Source organism: Lathamus discolor, chromosome 5 (genome assembly GCF_037157495.1).
Source record: "Lathamus discolor isolate bLatDis1 chromosome 5, bLatDis1.hap1, whole genome shotgun sequence".
Lineage (NCBI taxonomy): Eukaryota > Metazoa > Chordata > Aves > Psittaciformes > Psittacidae > Lathamus > Lathamus discolor.
This window is the reverse complement of record NC_088888.1, coordinates 44,225,773-44,246,503: the sequence shown is the minus strand read 5'-3', so window position 1 is coordinate 44,246,503 and position 20,731 is coordinate 44,225,773. Positions and strand designations below refer to the sequence as shown.

General features: G+C 37.7%; 1 protein-coding gene across 1 annotated transcript in view; it reads left to right on the top strand.

Moving 5' to 3' along the window:
* RGS17 (regulator of G protein signaling 17) overlaps positions 1–20,254 on the top strand; it is a 71,885-nt gene extending 51,631 nt beyond the window's left edge. Inside the window, exons 3-5 of the mRNA XM_065679091.1 lie at positions 14,274–14,363; positions 16,293–16,527; positions 19,875–20,254. Of these exons, the coding sequence (XP_065535163.1) occupies positions 14,274–14,363; positions 16,293–16,527; positions 19,875–20,063 (514 nt within the window). The 3' untranslated portion in view covers positions 20,064–20,254. The remainder of the gene's footprint in view (positions 1–14,273; positions 14,364–16,292; positions 16,528–19,874) is intronic.
* Positions 20,255–20,731: the final 477 nt, after the last annotated feature.

The following is a 20,731-nucleotide window of genomic DNA, read 5'->3' as shown; positions in this document are numbered from 1 at the left end:
CTTTTATCTCCCTCCTTTCTCAGCCCCCAGCCAACTACCTCCAAAACCATGTGAAAGCACATGGTCTTGCACAGCCTTGGAGCAGGGTCAGGAACTGTGAGCCTCCACCTCCCATCGCAGCAGTGGGTTTCCACAGGTCGCAGAAGCAGCTTTGGTGCAGGTCATTGCTTTGTAGGACATGCAAAGTAAACCAAAATCACCCAGTTCTCTAGGAGAAAGCTCTAAGATACACACTGCATTTATCTCAGCAAGTGCCTGCAAACGGGTGGTCACTAAGGCACTGCTGGCCTACGGCATCCTGGTGGAAGCACAAGACACTATACAGACATTCGGCATGTATAAACCATTTTAGATTAATTTTTAGCCAAGAACTCTGCTTTGAGTAAACTTTTAATACTGTAAATGGAGTCATCATGTAAACTGATAAATGTTTCTATTTTCAAAGATGTGAGGTAAACTTGTTCCTCCCCATAATAAAATAGACGTCTAATGCAAAGAGTAGAGCTTCTTATGCAGTTGATCTGTTAAATTTGATCACAAGCCAGTGGGAGAATCCTCTTCAACATCAAAACCAGCCCTGTGCTCTCTGGACCAAGCTTTCCTAGTACCAGAATTTTATTCTTAACTTTTTTAACTTTGAAAGTTAATTTCATTTTGGGGAACAGATGAAGGCTCCTAGTTTATTGACATTGTTACCCATGTATGATAACACAAACAGGTAGCGAGTGGGTAGAACGTAAACAGAATATATTAGCAAATTAATGTTTATGAAGCTTCACAAACCAAATGCATAGATTCCTATATGTATAATATAGTAAAGGTAAGAAACCCTTTCAGAAAATAGTCCTATCTCAAGCAAACAATTCTGTGAGAAAAATTGGAATGAAAAAACCCACAGAACTGCAATCCTCCTAAATTGAAGAATAAATACATGCTCAGAGGGGATTTGGGATTATACAAGGCTCATTCTAATTCAGCCACACATAAGATGCTGACAGTAGCTCCTTAGAAGGAGACAGAAGACTAAATCTAGTTAACTTTAGAAAATGATCTTGATTCTGCCCTGGCACAGCACACAGAGTGTATTCAGGGACAGCTGCTCCTGAGGAGACTAGAGGGAGGGAAAGCAATGGCAGAATCGCCTCCACTGGGGTAAAGCAGCTTGATGTCTCCTCAGAGGCTGTTTAAGAGATTGATTGCTTCAGAGCATCAGCATCTTGGCTCTTCCTTTCCACTCATGCCCGCTTCCCACCTGCCTGTGCCAAAATGCTGTTCAGCGTGGTGTCTGCAGAACAGTGGCTGAAGGAAGATTCGTAATGTCATGACAGATTTGCTGTCACTAGTGCACAGCTTGACTGTTGCTGTGGAAAAATGAAAAAAAAAAGGGAAAAGACGAGAGCACTGAGGATGCCTGAGTCCAGTTTACTCTGTGATTTTCAGTTGTTAGAAATTTGGAGCCTTTGAAATCTCCTCTGATAGGGTTTGGGCTGATTTACTGTTTATTGCAGATTTGACAATTATGTATTTATACAAAGATGCATTAACTAAGGAGTCTCTGGAAAATGACAGAAGTGAAGAAGTATATGAAAGGTCAGAATAGGTCTCAGATCAAAATATAAGCTGAAGTAAGGCTTGTTACTTCATTGATAAATGAATTGTTACACCATTGTTAAATGATTCATGTTAAATTCATTGATAAATGAATTGTTACACCATTGATAAATGGTGTCATTTTAAAGGTGCCAAGGTGTCCTTGCAAATCCTCTGAACTTTATTCATCGTGGACTGAAAAAACCTTAAATATTTAACAGGCAAAAAACAGCAACAAAATCTTTTCCAAATTAAACACACCTGTTCTGTCTATACTAGTAAACTAAGCAAGGCCAAGGTCTAATATAGGCTCAAGCAAGCAGCTGTACAGTTAAACTGTTAACAAGTGTTAACTCCCCAGCAGAGTTTTGGTCAGTGCAAAGTGCACAGTCTCAGGCAATGATGCGTCACTGAAACCCTGTTTTGGGAATGGGTACCAGGGCCAATGAACTCTTCCGGCCCATTTTATCCCTGCAAGAATAAATGCAGTCTGCAGTTCCAAGCCGTAAGAGGGAAAAAGGAAGAAAAAAAAGGCTACTTAAAGCAGCAAAATTTCCATCTTACACAGGTTTATTTTTTAACCATGTATCATTCCAAATCAGTTTAAAATGACAGTTAAAACAGGAATAAATGTCTAGCACTTTTAAGAGAAAAAATGAATGTATCATGGAAATGAGTCTTTACCCCTAATAGGTAACAGTTATAAGATGGTGATCCTCTCACTAGAAAAGTTGGTCAGACATTCATTATGTGAGACAAAAAGACAAAGGAGATGCGAATCTTATCTAGTCACCCTTTATAGTTCCATAGCACATATATTTGTCTACATGGCAACTCTGGCTCTCCTGAAGTAGCTGATCGAGGGCCTTATACCAGCAGATGCTGAACACCCATTATGGAGCACTGGATATCTTCAGTTCCTGTTGACATCCAGGTTGAAAGTGTTTCCCACCTAAGGGTATTGTTTAACAGAAAAACTGGAAACCAGCAGCTAACATCCATCAAAACAGATAACTGTAACATATACAGGCTGGCACAGTGGTTCTCAGTCCTGTTGAGCAGATGTTAAGTGGAAGATCCCCCATACTATTTGACTGTAATGTAGATAAGCACAAACTAGTTTGGTCAAGGCTAATTTCATAAAATATGGTGTTCATAAATCGTGGTAGGAATTATACTTTGCAAAACCCTCTTTAATTAAAGAACTTCACAACACCTTATGAAAAGAAAGAATGTTCCCAGGCATCTCTTCCCATTTGGAAACTGCAACTAAATCTATGGAATCAAAGGTGTGACCCTAGTCAGGCTCAATTCTTTACAGTTGCTGCTATTTTCATCTCTGCAAACGAAGAATAATAAAAAGAAGGCAATACAGAAAATGAGGCCAAGGAACATTTATCAGAATTAATTGTGACTGTTTGGCTGGCTTGCTAGTGGATTGGAATGTATTTATTCATCCAGCTACCTTTTCAAAGAATACAATTTCTATTTCTTTGAACACTAGACTACTGTCACTTTTAATTGTCTCATATGTATGAAGGAATTGCTTGCAAAATAGCTGTAGCCAGGAGTAAGGACACTGCAGATTGCCTAGTAATTAGATGCATCCATTGTGCAAGATGGAATATAAATGGTAATATTATTCTGAAAGAACAAATGAAGTTGACAGCCGGACTAGTGATCTGTTGGGTGACCTGACAAGCCAAATACACCCTTGAGTTGGATCTTGCCTAAAGCAGAAACCAGCTCTATAATAATGAAACAAACCTAGAGTAACTCCATTAGGAATCATTGGCAAGCAAACTTTATCAAGCAATAGATTTCTTACCTATATAAAAATTGCATCCCACATCTGAGATCAAAAATCACAAAAATTTATCCTAGACAGGACTAAAAGTTTCCAAAAGTTGAAATAGCTCCTGGTGTGGCTATCATTATAAAAAGCAATACAATCTCTTTAAAATAGAATCCAGCAGGGATTTTCTTACAGATTTTTCAGAAAAAAAAAAAAAAAAAGAGAAAAAGGAGAGTTTAGGAAAGTCATTGCTTTAAATGACTAGTTCTTTCCTCTCTTACACAGTTACAACTTTTCCTCAGTGCTAGTCTGTTTCAGGGAGGTACTGTCCTTTATTTCCAAAGTTCAAGTGCAGTGCACACTGGTAGTTCCTATCTGCTTTTGGGTGCCTGCTGAGCTGCAATATCTGTAGCTAGGTAGTTTAGATCAGTCACACAAAAAAAGAGGAAAGCAAGTTCATCAAGGACGACCATTAAGAGGACCAGTCTCCTTTACATACCTTTCAGCCTGCATTGACCTTGACAGCATTTAGTTCCTACCCTCTGAAATCATCCTGAAGTGTAAATATTACATTTCTTTAGGTAGCTCCCCCAGTATTCTTCAAGTACAGTCTTTCTTTAACTGTGATTGCAGTAAATGTGTTGGTCGTGGCACTGGTGGCCACACCTGGAGTACTGTGCCCAGTTCTGGGCTCTTCATTTCAGGAGATCTGGACATACTGGAGAAATTCCAGCAAATAGGGCTACTAAAATGAGTAGAAACACCTCTCCTATAAGGAAAGGCTGAAAGAGCTGGAACTGTTCCACCTGGAGAAGGCTCAGGAGGATCTTATCAATATGTACAAATACCTGAATGGAGGGTGTAAAGAAGACAGAGCCGGGTTCTTTTCAGTGGTGCCCTGTGACAGGACCAGAGGCAATGGGAATAAGCTGAAACACAGGACGTTCCCTCTGAAACACTTTTTCACTGTGAGGGTGACCAAGCACTGCACAGGTTGTCCAAAGAGGCTGTGGAGTCTCCATCCTTAGATATATTCAAAAGCCATCTGGACATGGTTCTAGGCAACCTGCTTGAGCAGGGGAAGTGGGCAGGATGACCTCAAGAGCTCTGTTCCTTCCAACCTCAATCATTCTGTGATTCTGTGCTCAACTTGGCAAAGACTAAACTCAGATTCTAAATATTTGCAAAATATTTCAGGACATACTATGGGTATCTTAGGAGAATGTCCCTTTTGTCAGGGGGTTTCCAGCAGGTTAGGTTTTCCACTACCAATCCGCTTCTGAAAATTTTCTAAAAGAAGAAAGAATCTGTATAAAAATCACATTAAAGATCATATTGCAAATAGCAGTCTATGATGGAAGATGCATTGACAAGTGGATCTTTGATTCCACAAGGCTTTGCTTTTGAGCTCTTCACGGGGTCCAAAAGGAAAATGCAGAGTTTGGACAAATTTGAAAGCTTGTCTGCCACATGTATACTGAATTAAACTTTTATGAAAAATACAGCAGGAGAATATAACTCATGGATTTAAAAAGAGACTGTAGTCCAACTGTCCCTTATGAACAGAAAAGGTTACCAGACTTTAGATCTATTCCATTTTAAGTTGTTAAATATACAGGAAAGGGAACAGAGTGGAACACTGCAGATTTGCTAAAACCTTTTTAGGTACTTGCTTTACTGAGCACATCCCTCTATGACTTACTTTAGCTTAATATTGCAGTAAGGATGATTTACCTGCACAGTGGCATGTGGGATGCAATTTAATAGCCTTATATAATGATCTTACATAAGCTCCAAATTCTTGGCCAAGATTTCCCATTAACGAAGAGATGATTATACTCTTAAGCACTAGATCAGTTGGTTTCAATTCTGCTTTTACTCAAGCTGAGGAGTAGGACAACATAAATAAGACTATCAGGACGAAGCTAAATATCTTTAACTGATTAGACCTTAATAGCCTGAGATGCTTCAAATATCTTAAACCTTAATTTCCACCAATCTCCTTTTTCTTTAATGGTTTATAGTTGAATCTGTAATGGTATTGACCAAGTATGCTGAATCCAGCACAGTATTAAGAAAGCACTGCAATTGAAAAGCAGTAAGAAATTCAGCCTGCCCTCCTCTGCATTCAAAGTGTGGCTGAAACATGCAACCTCAGATGAACTGAGAAGTTTCTTATTTTTCATGGGGAAGTTCACAACTCTGAACTGGCCTTATCATAAACCTTTGAAAAAACAAATTCACAGACATTAGTCCAGGCTTTCACAAGGAAGAAAGGTAGGACCCTGTTCATCTCTTATGCTTTCAAGAGTATTTCCTACTAAACTCTCAAATACCTCACAGGGATAAAAGCTATTCCTTCACACAGAAAAGTCTAAATAGCACTGCAAGAGGAGCACTGCAGAACAAAGACAGAATTGTCAGCCAATTCCTTCAGTCACCCCTGGACTGTTATACCTGCTGGATTTCCTGATGAATCTCTTTTCTTGTAATCAGAAAGCTTATGGGGAAAAACATCTACTATGACAGAATGTAATTTTTCTAGAGAGCGTTTAAAAGTTAAGCACAGTATTTGATTTAAATCTATTATTTGATTATATTAACTAGAATTACTTACAAGACTAGTTAGAATAAGAGTTACTAACAATGAATGAAACAAAGACAACTGATTATTTTCTTTTAAAATGTAATGCTAATTCTTTTTAAAGCATCAAAACAAAATATGAAATTTCATTAAATTTAAACTTTTCCACAAATGCTATTTTGTGGAAAATCCAATTCAGAAGTAAATTAACTGTCAAATCTATGTAGAAAAAACCTCAGTTCCAGTCAGCTGCATTCTCTACGAAACCTTAGAGGAAGGGCCTGCACCCATCCTAGGTAGCAAGAATCAGACCAGAAAATTTCCACCTTGAGCTCCCCGTTGGCCCAAAGGATTTATGATATGCAGAAAGGTGCATATGGAAGCCAGAAGTCTGCCTGCATTTACTATTACTGGATCCTGAGCAGACACTAAGCTTTTCAGTTGAAAGCACATTCACGGCACACACAAGTGCCCAGCTGTCTGTTACAGACTGTTTCTCTGCTGTCTTCTCTTCAAACAAAGAGATGGAAAAAAAGGGAAAAAATCTGAAGTACACCACACTCCAACATAGCAAACGGAATCAAGGGGAAAAAATACCACCAAGGAAAACTGGAAAAGAAGAAATAGAATGTTTTCTAGCCTTTGGAAGAGAAAAAGCATCTGGTTTTATAATTTATTTCATTTTTCTTTTACTTCTCGTAACCTATGAGAAAAAAGGGAAAAAAAAAAAAAAAAGACCAGTTATCACTGCGGCTTTTCTGGTTACAGGTCAAAATGATGAGACAGTGGTTTAAGCTGAACAAAGAGCTGGGAGGTTTGTGACTCTACATTCTTTCCCCTATCCAAAGCTTTGAAATATTCAAGTGTTTTTAGCTGCAGTACAAAATAGCCAGAGTGATAACCTTGCAAATACTTGCATTATTTAAAATGCAAACCAAAACAAAATATTTGTTTGGGTGTTTTTCTGACATGAGGTAAGGCCTGCAGAATCAGACCTCAAGTTTATAAATCATCTGTGCAAACACATTGTTTTTCACTCTGAAACAGCTGAGTCCAAGCTGCTTGTCTTCTTCTTTTAAACACAATTTGGGTTATACATCTTGCACCATCTTTTCACCTAAGGCAAATGTAACTCTGGCACTCAAGAAACTTAGCACTACAGGTACCTGGACTTTTTGAAAGGAGTTTATAGTTTCAGCGGATACTGCCAAGTAGGCTGATTACAGCCTTATGGTAATTTTTGGCTTTTCCCCAACACACTGCTTTCCTATGTCAGCCCACTAAACAAAACCTCCATCATTTAGTTTTAAGCACAAGGCAGTTCATTTCTTCCATAGAGGAGGTTGTAGATATTTTTCACTAAAACTCATTTTCAGTATAAAATTTTACATCCCGTATTTCTGTACTGAATTCAGTGAACATTGATAAATCTTACAAAGAATTAGGATGGACACTAATTAAAAGAAAAAAAAAATCCTTCACTTTTTTTGGATCTATTTCTTCTTTAGAACAAAATTTACCATATTCTGCTGACTGGGTTAAGACCTGATTCTGACCAATTTAAGTAAATGACTCCGAAGTCTCTTGACCACTGTTCCCCTCCGGAGTTTCTCACAGACAGCCAATGCAGACATATGGAAATACCAAATTTGCAATGTTTACTGTTTCACATGTGTCTGTGGATGAACTACACATCACTTAGGTTGGCCTTGCAGAACTCCAGATGTCCACACAAGCCTCGCTCTAGAATTCATTTAGTGCCACTAATTTGGCTGAAATTGGCTCTTTACTTCCATGCTTTGCGTATACTCATATTATTACAGCAGTCTAAGTACTTTTTTCTTACTGTTCTTACAAGAAGATACATTCTCAGAGGCCAGAGGTAAGAGACCACAACACACGGCTTTGATGGCCAATGCATCACCTTCCTCTCTAACACAGCCAGTGGCCTGGAGGATATAATGCAAGTTTATCTGAGCCTATGCAAATACCTAGTGCAAGGCATCTCTTCTTCATAAAAGCCATGATTCTAGCTCTAGATTTTCTCAGAATAATCATTCTGGACATTATTCACTTACAGTAAAAAGAAGTGAATTCTTTTCCTAAATTTGGTAGAAGCAGGTTTGTTACCCTTTACTCAGCTTTAAAAAAAAGCTAGAAAGTTATCCTTGGATAATACTGTTCATGTAACATTTCATTCTCACGAGTGCCTATTTTTGTGTGATTGGAGAGATACAAGATAGTATTAGTGACTAGACTCTTAAGTGATTTTGAGATTAACATAGCTGTATTTTTCTTTCTGAATGGATCTTTACAGTATTGCAGAGTTTTTTCATTATTATTGCTTTGTACAGTATAACAAAATCATCATGCTTCTCTACTCGTGAAGAAACACACCCCTGATCAGTTTTGACTGCTGTAAAGTTTAAATACTCCAGCTGTCAGAAAAACAAGGTGTCAGAAAATAATTTTATCTTTGGTTCATGAAAGATATTAAAGAGTGCCCATATTGCTGTCTGTTGCATTATCATACAGCACATAGGAACCAGATCCATTTCTGACTCCTGCCAGAGCCTGCTTCCGCATGAAGGAATGAACTGGTAAACAGAGCTGTGCCAACAATAGTTTTTTCAGTGACTGACTGCTGAACCACAGTATTGAAGACAGTCTGGTCACACTGAACTACAAGCAAAAAATGAAAAAGAAGCTGACATGCACTTTTTCTGCAACTGAATTAAAAGCATGAAAAATATGTTTCTGTTCATATAGCATGTTTTAAGCCAGACACTTATAGTAAAAATACAGGAATCAAAGAGGTTGGAGACAGACAGGGGCACAACCAGTTTGTATTGAAGAGTGAAGGTATTTATCCAGAAAGATGAAAGATCCAGGGTTGGTTCCCATCTTTGTCTCAGAGTTTTGGAAACCACCTTCCCATCACTTCAGGAAAATGCACTAATCATATGTTCTTGTTTTCAGGCTCTCCCCTCATTGGTATATAAAATACTGTACTCTATATAAAATTCTTAAAAGTATTCATTATGTGATTATTTGCCATGAAGTTAGGAGTCTCCTGTTTCTGTCTTGTGAGTATTCTGTTACTTTCACCAAAGTAGAATAGCTTCAGCAGAACAGCATGAAAGACATCTACCCCACCACAGTCCCACAGGAAGGGTGTTTCAAATCTTGAATGAGTGCACTAACCTGTTCTATCGAAGGAGGGCTTTTCGTCCTCCAGACAACCCTGAAAAAATAGTTCCTATCAGAATCTATTAGGTAAATTTAACCTGTGTTTGTCAACAGTTTAGGTGCATGGCCATTTTACATCATCTACCAGTGGAATTTTAAAATTACAGTTAAATCTTGATCTCTTGTGTTTTGTTTTGCTTTGCTTTGCTTTGTTTGGTTTTGTTATGTTTTACTTTGCTTTGCTTTGTTTGGGATTTTTTTTTTGGCGGGGCATTTTTTTTAAGCATACACCTAATCTGCATCTACTAAATCAGTATTACTCAAGTTATGGAAGTCCTGCCTGTAGCTCATTTGCACTGGAAACTGGACTCAAGCATAAAAAAAAATCCCTCTTTCCTTTTGGACCTCTGACCTAAAAATATTTTGTCTCTTGATCTGATAATAAAAATTCTTAGGAGTAGGATAGGATAGTGGTGCCAGTGAGATACACTCTTTCAAAGGGTAGAGCAGGAAAAGAAACGTCAGAACATCTGTTATCCAGAGAATGTTAATTAAATATTGATTTTTATCTGAAAACCAAATTCTGCCTTTAGATTATATATGTGCAACTCACTTCATGTAGCCTTTGGTCTGGAATAAGGGAAGTTTTGATGTTTCAGTGGTGGCTGGGGCACTTGTGGCCCTACTGTGTGACATACACAGGTTCAGCCTAAAATGCAATCATCATCCTGTGGAGCCTGTCGTCTACAAACTTCAGGCAAGAAGCAGGATTTGAGCACAAATCTCCTGAATGGCAGCTAGTTCAGAGTGTCCCTGTTTGACTTCTTATCTTCATGGCAGCACAAAAGACACCACTAAGGCAATAGGTTTTAATTATCATATTGTCTTCAGTGCCAGACATAATTGCAAATTAATGTGAAGGCATATTACATATGATGTGTATAACTGAGAAAATACCTGAGTGAATAATAACTGGTGTTAGCCATGCATAGGCGGAATATTAATCTTAGTAACTGTCACAATGGCCACAGTGATAACAGCAGTTGCTCAGTGACCAGATTTAGGCTACTGAATGACCCTTGGGAAGCAATTAAAGACTCTTTGTTTACTGGATATGCAGAGAATAAATGATCAGGTTCAAGCTCAAAACAATTTTCAGTTTCTTAATGGCAGTAGAAGGTAAGTGCAGCAGTAGGGACGCTAAGCAACTTTAAAAACAGGCTAAAACCACTGGCTGAAAACATCTGGAGGAAATGCCAGTGAGATTTTTGCTTTTAAATAAGTCCAGCTCTCATGATGATTTTATCCAATTAGCTTGGCTTTTTTACCTTACCATGCATCAGTGCCCTGCAATACTGATTTAGCTAAGTAATTACACAACAGAACAATTATTTAATTGCTGAAATCAATATTAACATCCAAATGATAGTTGGCTATATATTATAGCTATATATAACAGCTAAATAAATAAGTATAGCTAAATAAATAAAGATTTGTTTTCTGAACTTGGTCAGTTTAACCTTGTACAGAGTAATTTATTAAATTTGTATTCTTTTAGTAGTCCCTGGTCATTAAAATTTTTACTTATAAAGTCTGTGAAGTTGAAAAATGGAAATGCACTTACTGCAAACAGATATTACTCGTAATAATACTGTTGCAGTAGTTATAGAAATTATTGGCTTTGTAGAAGTCAAACCCAAAATATATTTGAAAGATACTTTGAGCTCAGGCCACTTGGGTTTACTGGAGTACTTTTTACTATACTCTCTAGAGCAATAGAACCAGCATAAAAGTGGACAGAACAAACCTTCCGTAAGAACAGAAAATAAACCAGTGCTTGTGCTTTCCACTTAAACTTTGCCTTTAGGCACCCCAAACTCTCACTTTTTAAGGCATATTTAGTTTTATTTCCAACTCTAGATTTTAAAGATACCTGCTGATATACTCCAACTAATAAATGGCACCCTATATGTTAATTTACATCAGATACCTCTCTAGAATATCATACTTTAAGTTAACTACTTTTTGATAAGTTGTATCAGCAATTTCTTCTTCTTAAAACCTTAACTAAAATAATTTTGTTTATCCTGTTACTTTTACTCTGTTTAATTTTACACTGTGCAGCATAATTATTCTGCCATAATCAGCTAGCTTTCATGATGGGATAATGTATCAAGGACACCAACTCTAGGTATGCAAAGTGCCTTTGCTGCTGGAGACTGCTTATATTCCACAGAGAAATGTGAACAGATAGGGTATTTTCAACTGGAGGTAGCAATGTAGCAAATAGCAACACAGCATTGTCATTTTGAGGTAAAAGGCAGCAATATGTTATTGTGATCAGAGTTATTTAAAGACTGCTTTCAAATTAGCTTTGCAGTCACCAAAGTGTAAATATTTATTTTTTTTTCTAAGTGAACATGAACCAGTTCCTTGAGTGAAAACAGAACATGTCTGAATTCAATGTAAAAGATGGTTTCTTTCACAGGAAAAATATATCAAAAGTAATGTATCCAATAGAACTTCAGGTTTGACAGATGTAGATAAATAAAAGTTGAAATGTAGTGCTAGTGTTTGTCACTGGGAACATAATACACAATTTAGGCCAAGATGTATTATAAATTTAGCACAGTTTTAAACACAATACCCAAACTTGAGAAATCATTCCAACCAAGTATAACACTTCTTTCTTCAGTCTCCCCTGTTTTGTAACTCTAACTGACTTCAACTATTGAACTCCAGCTGTGAATGGTGAGGCGAAGGAATTATGGCCAAGTGTGTAGCTCACATTGTCACTCAGGTATAGATACCAGAAAACTGCACACCACACTCTAGGCCCACCATTTGAACTTTTTACTGAGGTGTAATCTTACAGAAAATCAAAATGCATAGGGCCTATCCATTAGTCCTGTAATAAAAAAGTGCATTGAAGTTAACAGGGCTTTCTCGTCCATTTTCGTATTTCTCTTTCTTACCACTCACTACTTCTGTTCCACCTTCATCAGCCCATGTTGGTTTTCCTAAGTTTAGCAGAGATTTTGCATGAGCAAAACAAAGAGTATTTGATCTTAGATATCAAATTAAATTACCCATATAGATTAGATGAGTCCCATATATTTTCAGATGAGTCACTTTCTAGTTCCAGTAAGACTGTTCATCCAAACCTTAGATGTCTGCTGCCTGACAAGTAAATTATCTCAGTAAAGCTTAGCTGCGGCTCATGTGATGGAGGAAAGAAAGCAGGCAACTTCGTTTCCTTTTGGACTGACTTGGGTGAACACCCTATTATATTCCCAACCTGCGTAAGTTGTTTCTTCCTTCCATGGTGTTACTCTGCTGTGGAATCAAAGTTCTTTGCACCGAGCAGGCAGGACAAATGCAGTTCTACCTATGGACTGCAAAGAAGGGAGGGTGAGAGAGAAGCTTTGTGCCTTCCCTGCTACTCCCTCATCCCAACTTTGTGTTCTGGACAGATGCAAGGTGACCCTAAGCAGTTTCATGTGTGGACTTAAAAATTACAAGGCAGAAAATGGATGGTCCCCTTTTTTTCTCCTCCTGTATACGGAACTCCCATTGGCTTTCCTGGTTGCTCCCTCTATAGAGTGATGAGCAACAGGTCAGAGGAGGTGAAAGGCTTTTTACCTGCCAACCCCAGAGTTCAGGATGTGTTGTTTCTCCTGCAGCAGTTGATGACACCCTAACACCTTAGCAGCACAGGAGCTGCATTCCTACGCTGTAACAGGGGAAGCAGGACCAAGGGCCTGAACTAAGGTCTTGGCAGGTAAGTGAAGGAGCAAACAATATCAAACAGCTTTGTTTGAAAGTGTATGTCTTTGTAATGTTTAAGTCTTAATATGTGCTATGCTTTACCTGGGAGCCTAAACTTCCAGTTTTCAGAAGAGTATTTGAGATCACGTATTAATTCTGCCAAAAGCTTGAAAAAATGTTGAAGAAACTCATAAATGTTGAAAAAACTCATAAATGCATATGGAAAGGTTAGATGTGCTAAAAATGTCCCAAAGCTGGGATTTCTTCTCAGAGCTAAGCCAAAGTTATTCAGATTAGTGAGGGAAGAAGCTTTATGCTACCAACATATTTTTGTATATAACCACTTAGGAGGACTGAAAGCATCATTGTATGGTGAATATTCAATATTCAAAATATGAGCTGTCGTGGGATTGGGAGGGGGAATTTTTTTGCTTGGTTCCCTATTTGTCTCAACTGGATGCATAGGAAACACCCAATAAAGGGAAATCTCCATCTCCTTACTACGTTCCAGTTCTTAAGGTTAATTATTGGAACCACATTTCCTATATGAATACTTATGTTTTTCAAAGCATACTTTATTTCAGTAGTTATCAGGAATTGTGTTTTTGCTGGCAATACACGTTCCAGAACATTCATGGAGAGAACACACAGAGGAAGTCGCTACCACTAAAGCAAATCCTGTTAAAAAGATGCTAGTTACCAGCTCAAAAAAGAAGAAGAAAAACCGAAACAAAGCCACAACCAAACCATACTCACATAAAGGAAGTCTTTATTTTCCGTGCTTGTGGTAATATGAGGGTAATGGATGCCTTCCTGTTGAGAGGCAGTAAGTTTTACTTTTGGGAATGAAAAACAGATTTAGGTCAGAGGAGGAAATCATAAGAAGCTGCCACACGCTAAGTTCTGTATTTGAGTCATCTACTGCCACTGTATCCTGGAGAGAAAAAAAGGGAATGTTTCTAAAGAATTAACAGCCATCCAGAACTGGTGGGGCACCAAAGCCTCATCAGTGTCCAATTCAGATGTCCCTACTCTTATTCTTACTAGTATTCTCATTTTACTGAGTGAAATTACTCCAGACAGAAGTGACCTCTAAGTTTATGTCCATCTTTCAGTGGATAAACTGTGAGCTTGTAAAAAAAATACATATGCCAATAGGAACTGTTAATTGCTATTTATCAGAATTAAGGAGAAAAGTAGTTAAAATTTCTCTCCAAAATTTTAGGGGGAAGAGTGGAAAATGAACCACTTTACATAGGTTTATATCTTTTAAGAGTCTTCATTACTATAATCATTGTTTTAAATTAACTTTCTCTAGACAAAATAAAGTGTTGTACTACATTGCAGCCTCACTGTTAGGAATGAAGACAGAGGAGACAATGCAGGAAGGCCAACACATACAACCAAAATGGAGAGTATCCAAGTCATAGAAGAATGGTAAGTTGGTCAAACTGTTGTCCCCTATATGTTTTTATTTGCCTATAATTAATATCAAAAATTGACTTGTATTTTATGCTTTGGGAATGTCCTTTTAATTCCTTTTCCTCAAAAAAAAAAAAAAAATCTATACAATAGGAAGCCAAATCTGTCCTTACAGGGAAATGCCAACAGAAATATTCATAAGGCTGGCTTACTTAGAGTTTCTTATTTGTGGGGAAGAGCTGCAGGCAGGAGTGGGAGGTACATGGATGATTCCATAGACCTGTAGGATCATTTTCTTCTGTTTGTCCAAACAAGAATAAAAAGTAATGGGCACAAGCATACTTCACAGTCGGATTTTGAATGTGGCTATTTTTCATAAAACGTGTTGCGCTGTGGTTTCACTGTAATACACCAAGGAAACACATACCTTGAAAAATGGGCTAATACACACCAAAGGTCTGAGCTTCTATTTTTGTCTAAATCTTGAGCCCATGTGTTTTGTGTTGGGAAAAATGCTAACATATCAGTGGCTTTGATTTCTCTGATCCCATGAAGAGTAAATTAAAACTCAACTCTAGAGGATATGATTGATGGAAAAAGAAACTCAAACAACTCATCTTAATTGCTATTCATGGTCATTTATAAGAGGACAACGTCAGAAATTTCCACAAAATACTTCCCACAAAATAGTGAAATTTCCACAAAATAGTGAAAAGAGCTTCCCCTTAGACAATGAGGGATCACAAGTTACTTGTCAGCTCCATCCACCTCAGCAGGTTCTTTTCACTCTGAGGACTTTCAACCTTCAATTCTGTATGTTAATACTTTCTGGTTCAAATTACAATTATTTTGCTGGATAGTTCAAATGTTAAACACTTTCTCATTTATTAGATCCTTTGGACTGCCAAAAGGTTACTGTAAATAGTTTCCCATCATCCAGTCTGCCTTGCATGCAGAGTAGGAGCTGCTAAATGGCCTTAATGAGAATTCATATGGAGAAATATCACTTATTGTACAACATGATTACACAGAATCTGTTAACAACAGCTAGTAAATCTCTCGTGTTGGATCCTATCAGGAAGCAGAGGATGAGCGCTCAGAGTTAAATTTAGAAATCATATTTAATTGTTGTTAAGTAACTTGGAGTATTACCTTATCAAGCTGTTAACTGGTGCATTAATGGATCAGTGATGCGCATTAGTCTTCTGATCACTTATCCAGTGTGTTCGCTGTTACAAGCCACAAATAGTTTCCTTCAGAAAATGGGAATGAGGACTTTTTCCCATTTCTTCTCTCTCCAGTTTTGCCAGCAACATCTATCACATCTCATGCCAATGGATCATCATTCAGGTCAATAGCACCAAACAGAGGGAAACTTAGCAACCCTTAGGTACAAGCACAGAAAAATATGCTAATTTAAAAGCTCTCTGAATTACTATTTTGTTGGGCCTCATTAGTATGCTCTTGGCTGCCAAGAGACTTTTGTTTTTCTTGTCCTTCCTGAACCAAACCATGCGGCAACTAGTGGCTGGCCAAGCACCATCAGGAGCAGGCGGGGACATCAGGTATCATCTAAAAAAAGAGATTCTATGAAAGAAAGGCTGTTGCCAGCTCCCTGAAATTACATCTCCTTTAACTGCAGAGGCAGGAATCCAATGCTGTTATGAGATTTTGTCTTTGAGTCTGATGGCTAACAATGCTAATAGAAAACTTGTAGAAAGCCAAGTGCATGTCTTGTAATATTAAGCACGTTTAGTGGGCTATTGAGATAATGAATGCACAAGTGAAGAGTGAACAAAATTCCCTTGTCACTGTTGAAGCCCTGTTGCTTCCAGTTTTCACTCTGGACTAAAGTGCAGTTGAAAGGAGAATTTTTTTGACAAATGTATTAAAACACTGTTACAAAAATAGAAGCATATTTGTAATGATACTATGCTTTTGCAGCCAAAACCCTACTGCAGAAGAAATTTTGTCTTGGGCTCAAAATTTTGACAAGATGATGAAAACACCAGCTGGGAGGAACCTTTTCAGAGAGTTTCTTCGAACAGAATATAGTGAGGAGAACCTGCTTTTCTGGCTTGCGTGTGAAGATCTAAAGAAGGAACAGAACAAGAAAGTTATTGAAGAAAAAGCAAGACTTATATATGAAGATTACATCTCTATACTATCACCAAAAGAGGTAAAGCTGTAAATGTTATATTTACAAATTCTGTTGTTCCAGAGCAGAAATATTATACCCTGGGTTGTCAGATAGGGGTCTGAAAGCCTGCCTGATTTGTCAGAGGAAAGTCTTAGTACGGACATTAAATCAGGAAAGAAAACGACACACAAAGTAGAGACAAAGGTGCCAGGCCATTTAGCATCACTGGCCACAACACCTCAAAGTTCTCTGTAAGACTCAAGAAATTCCAGTAAGAGAAGGCTGAGAAATAGGTATGCTTCTTTAGTAATGCAACATGTGGCCAGAGAGAGGAAGTAATGAAAATGGATTTCTGGAGAAAAGGCATCAAAATTAAGGAATTTAAATCAGAATCATGATAGATTTATCTGCTGCAACAGCTGTCTGGGAGAAAATCCAAATCTGAAGTGGTTATTCCTATATGAGAGTCCAGGAATGGAGACCACATCATTTTCTATAATGAAAGGTATGATAATATCTAGGAAATTAGGTAAGATTTTCATCAACCCTTAAACTGAAATAGACAAATTCTGAAATTATCTTCACCTGGAGGAAAGAAAAAGCATTCACTATCAAATGACATTTTGGAATGAAGAGAGGATAGAAATGCATAAGCACTATAGAATAGCCTTTCTTAGGCCAAGTCATGTACTTAGCTCCTTTGCCTTGACTCTGTGCATTGCACCTGACTTTTACTCAATGGTATTATGTTAATTTATGCTCGCTGTGGACCTTGCTTCCTACATTTTATTTCTGCACTGCTTTTGGTAATAATTTGCAATTTCATTCATATGAATGAAGCCAACAGCTCCATTACTTTCTCTTGTGCCATAGGGTATACTTTTCCTTTGGAGTGAGATAGCAGCCAGTACAGCAAGCTAATAATGAGTTTTTCTTATAATTTAATATCTCTAGTACATATGTATGTGCTGAATGCTCAGTTGTCTATTTAGGCTAAGATCACTAGCAGTTAAAATTCAAACACTGTGTGTTGTTTGACTTGGGGTTTAACAAAACTACTTAAAAACTTATAATGCGGATGTCATCAATCCAGTCGCTCCTGCCGCTACTGGAAATCTTATGAGGCAAACAAGAACTCTTTGCCATGCTTTAGATTAGCACTGGAGCTGAAAAGTTGTTGTTCATCCAGGCATCCTGTTCCAAATGTTCTCTTCTGGCATAACAGCTGAAATATTTAGGATCACTTGTTCAGTAATTAAGTTATTGAGGCAGAAGGTCTTAGTGTTCTAAACAGATACCTTGTATTCATCTATTTAGCAAGGAAATACCTTTAGTAACTCCAACTAGTTTTGACATCTGGCTTTAGTCACTGAAAAAATACAATGTAAATTAATATTTCCACAATTATTTTTTTTAATTCTGTAAGTACAACTAGCTTTTGTTATATGCAATGGCACAAAACCCCACTATCCTACCAAATTTGAGCTTTTTATCACAGCTGTTACATTTCATGATAATGAACCAATTAGCTAGCTGCACAAATTGGTTTTGCTAAGATAAATGTGCGTATATCTGTGTCAGAGGAAGAACTGCTTAAATCTTAGTGTGCCATTTCTGTGCTACAGAAATTCAATGGTCTAGGATTTAAATCTATTCAAGTAAATTTCAAAGACACATGGCTGCAACACTGCTTCTCAAAACCAGCATAACATTACACCCTCGCTTGCTGTTGTGTCTAAATGCTGTCAGTCACTGGCCAAGCAGCCCCACTGGTCTCTTCATTCCTGCTGTGCAGTCCAGTCTTCTTGCACAGCTATATTAGTCAATGAATTCAATGAAAAAAATGCCTGGGCTGAAAAACAGCCCAGAAAAGAAATGCCATTTTCAGATGGATCGATTCCTTAACTCAGCTAGCTGTGGAGCTGCCCAGACCAAGGCAAGCACTGGGGTGGAAATGCGGGGAGATTGTTCATGGCAGCTGATGCAACACCACAGCTGATCCATAATGGAGACATACAGAAGGGACCCCAGGGTGCTATGTACAGGCATAGAACTGTGCACTTAGATGGTCAGTGTGCATTAAGCAGGTGTAATAGCTGTTCTGCAGGGAGATTGCTAGCATGAATAAGCAACAATTTACTCACAGTTAGGCTGCATCATAGTTGTGCCTTGTGACTGATAATCAAGTAATATCAAATACTGGAGGAGAAAGCTTGCCTGATGTGGCAGTAGCATAGTCCAAATGCCAACAAACCAACAATGCCAGATTTTACAGTTGATATTGAAAATGTAATGGAAATGTATATTTACTACTCAGTACCATATCATACCACTGTTTCAAATACTTGCTTCTCCATCTATAAAAAACCACAAGCTCACACATGCACACATGTTCTGAGTTCTCATCTCAGTTAGCCTCCTTCACATCTCAAGGTATCTTGGTATGGGAACTCAATCCTTCAGACAATATGAATGTCTATTTTTAAGGCTGCAAAGTAGTAAGGTCAGATTGCAACCTGGTCTAAATCATAGTATCTTAACTCATCAATGCTTGGTATTTCTCTACTCTGTTTTAGCCTTTTTCTTCTTAGCTGAGTAAACCCTTGCTGGCCCCAGTGGGCTTTTGTGCTACTGCCATTTCATTTAATCCAGAAGGCATTAATTTTACTGAGTTTAGAGAATTTTGTGGATAAGCTGTACATTCATTCAAATTTCTAAATTATATTCTACAATCATCTGTACATTCATCCCAAGTATAATATGCCCTTTTCTGCCTAAGCCCAGGAGTTCATTACAAATGGAAAGTAAATATGACGCTAAAATAGACACTTGCTAACAACTTCAATATGGATACATGATATCCTGAAAGTATTAATTGTATAAATCACCAGATGTTAGAGAGTCTTGGAAAGAAGATCAGTCTGAAATATTTAAGATTAATGGGGAGATTAGCACAATAACAATGATTAAAAACTCTGGGTAATTTGAGAGTAGTAACTCTCAAAGATTTAACCACAAGTGGTCAGGAAAAAACATTTCAGCTCTCTGAATGAGAGCCATTCAGTACAGAGAAATAATTTTAAATATGTATTTTTTTTATGTAAAATAACATATTTGGGGAAATACAGGTTACTGCAGCTATTTATTTAGCTGCACTGTATTTATTGTTATACAGCTGCATTTCATCTTACAGATCTTAAGATGGATGCACAGACAAAGTCAAAACTAAAATAGAGTTGATGGGCTCAATATGTAATTGTGTGGTGGCTCTGAAAGAAGCATAGGGCATTGCTTGAATAAACCAATAAACTCGGGGTGTTCAGTAGTGCCCTGAGAAAGCTTTCTGATATTACTGTTTAACATTAGTCTGTTCTCATCTTCTTCAGGTTAGTCTTGATTCCCGGGTGAGAGAAGTGATCAACAGAAACTTGCTGGATCCCAGCCCTCACATGTATGAAGATGCCCAACTCCAGATATACACCCTAATGCATAGGGACTCTTTTCCAAGGTTTTTGAACTCTCAGATTTATAAGTCTCTTGTTGAAAGTATTACAGGCTCTACTTCTGAAACTTAGTTTTAATTTTCAAACAAAATAACTTGATTTTTTGGGGGGTGGGGTGGGATGGAAGAAAAGTAGTTTCATAACATCTGGAGCTGGGTTCCTGGAGAACTACAGTTTAGCACTACTCAGGCTACTGTGAAGAAAACAAATACATATTATGGTCTCTGTCTACATTTTTACCAAGGTTCTCCTTGCTTGAGATGGTGTGGGAGGGGAACAGTGGATTTGCCAAAATAACATTTGTTTCACACTCCTTTCACCCTACTGCAGTCAAGATTGCAATGATGTATTTGTAGTTTTATGAACAGTCTCCTTGTGTATCCTCACACTGCATGTGCAAGGTAAAACTGCTTCACTTACCACTTAGTTGTTGCAATATTTAATCCAATAACATAAATTATATCTGTATTTAAGAACTTTTTTTGTGCAATACAGTCTTATGGTACATAGAAACAATTGAAGCAAACCAGAAAGAGGCTTGCATTTTTTAACACCACTAACTGAAAAAAGCCAATTTTTAAGGTGTAGCATTACTCAACATGCTCTACTGAGTACAATACACTGACTTTTTGAAGCCAATATTTCTGTACAGAAAAAAAGAGCTATTTATCACTGTTTATTTAAAATAAATCAAGCGGAGGATTCCTCTGGTTGTTCACTGCCAAAACTGTGGCATTTTC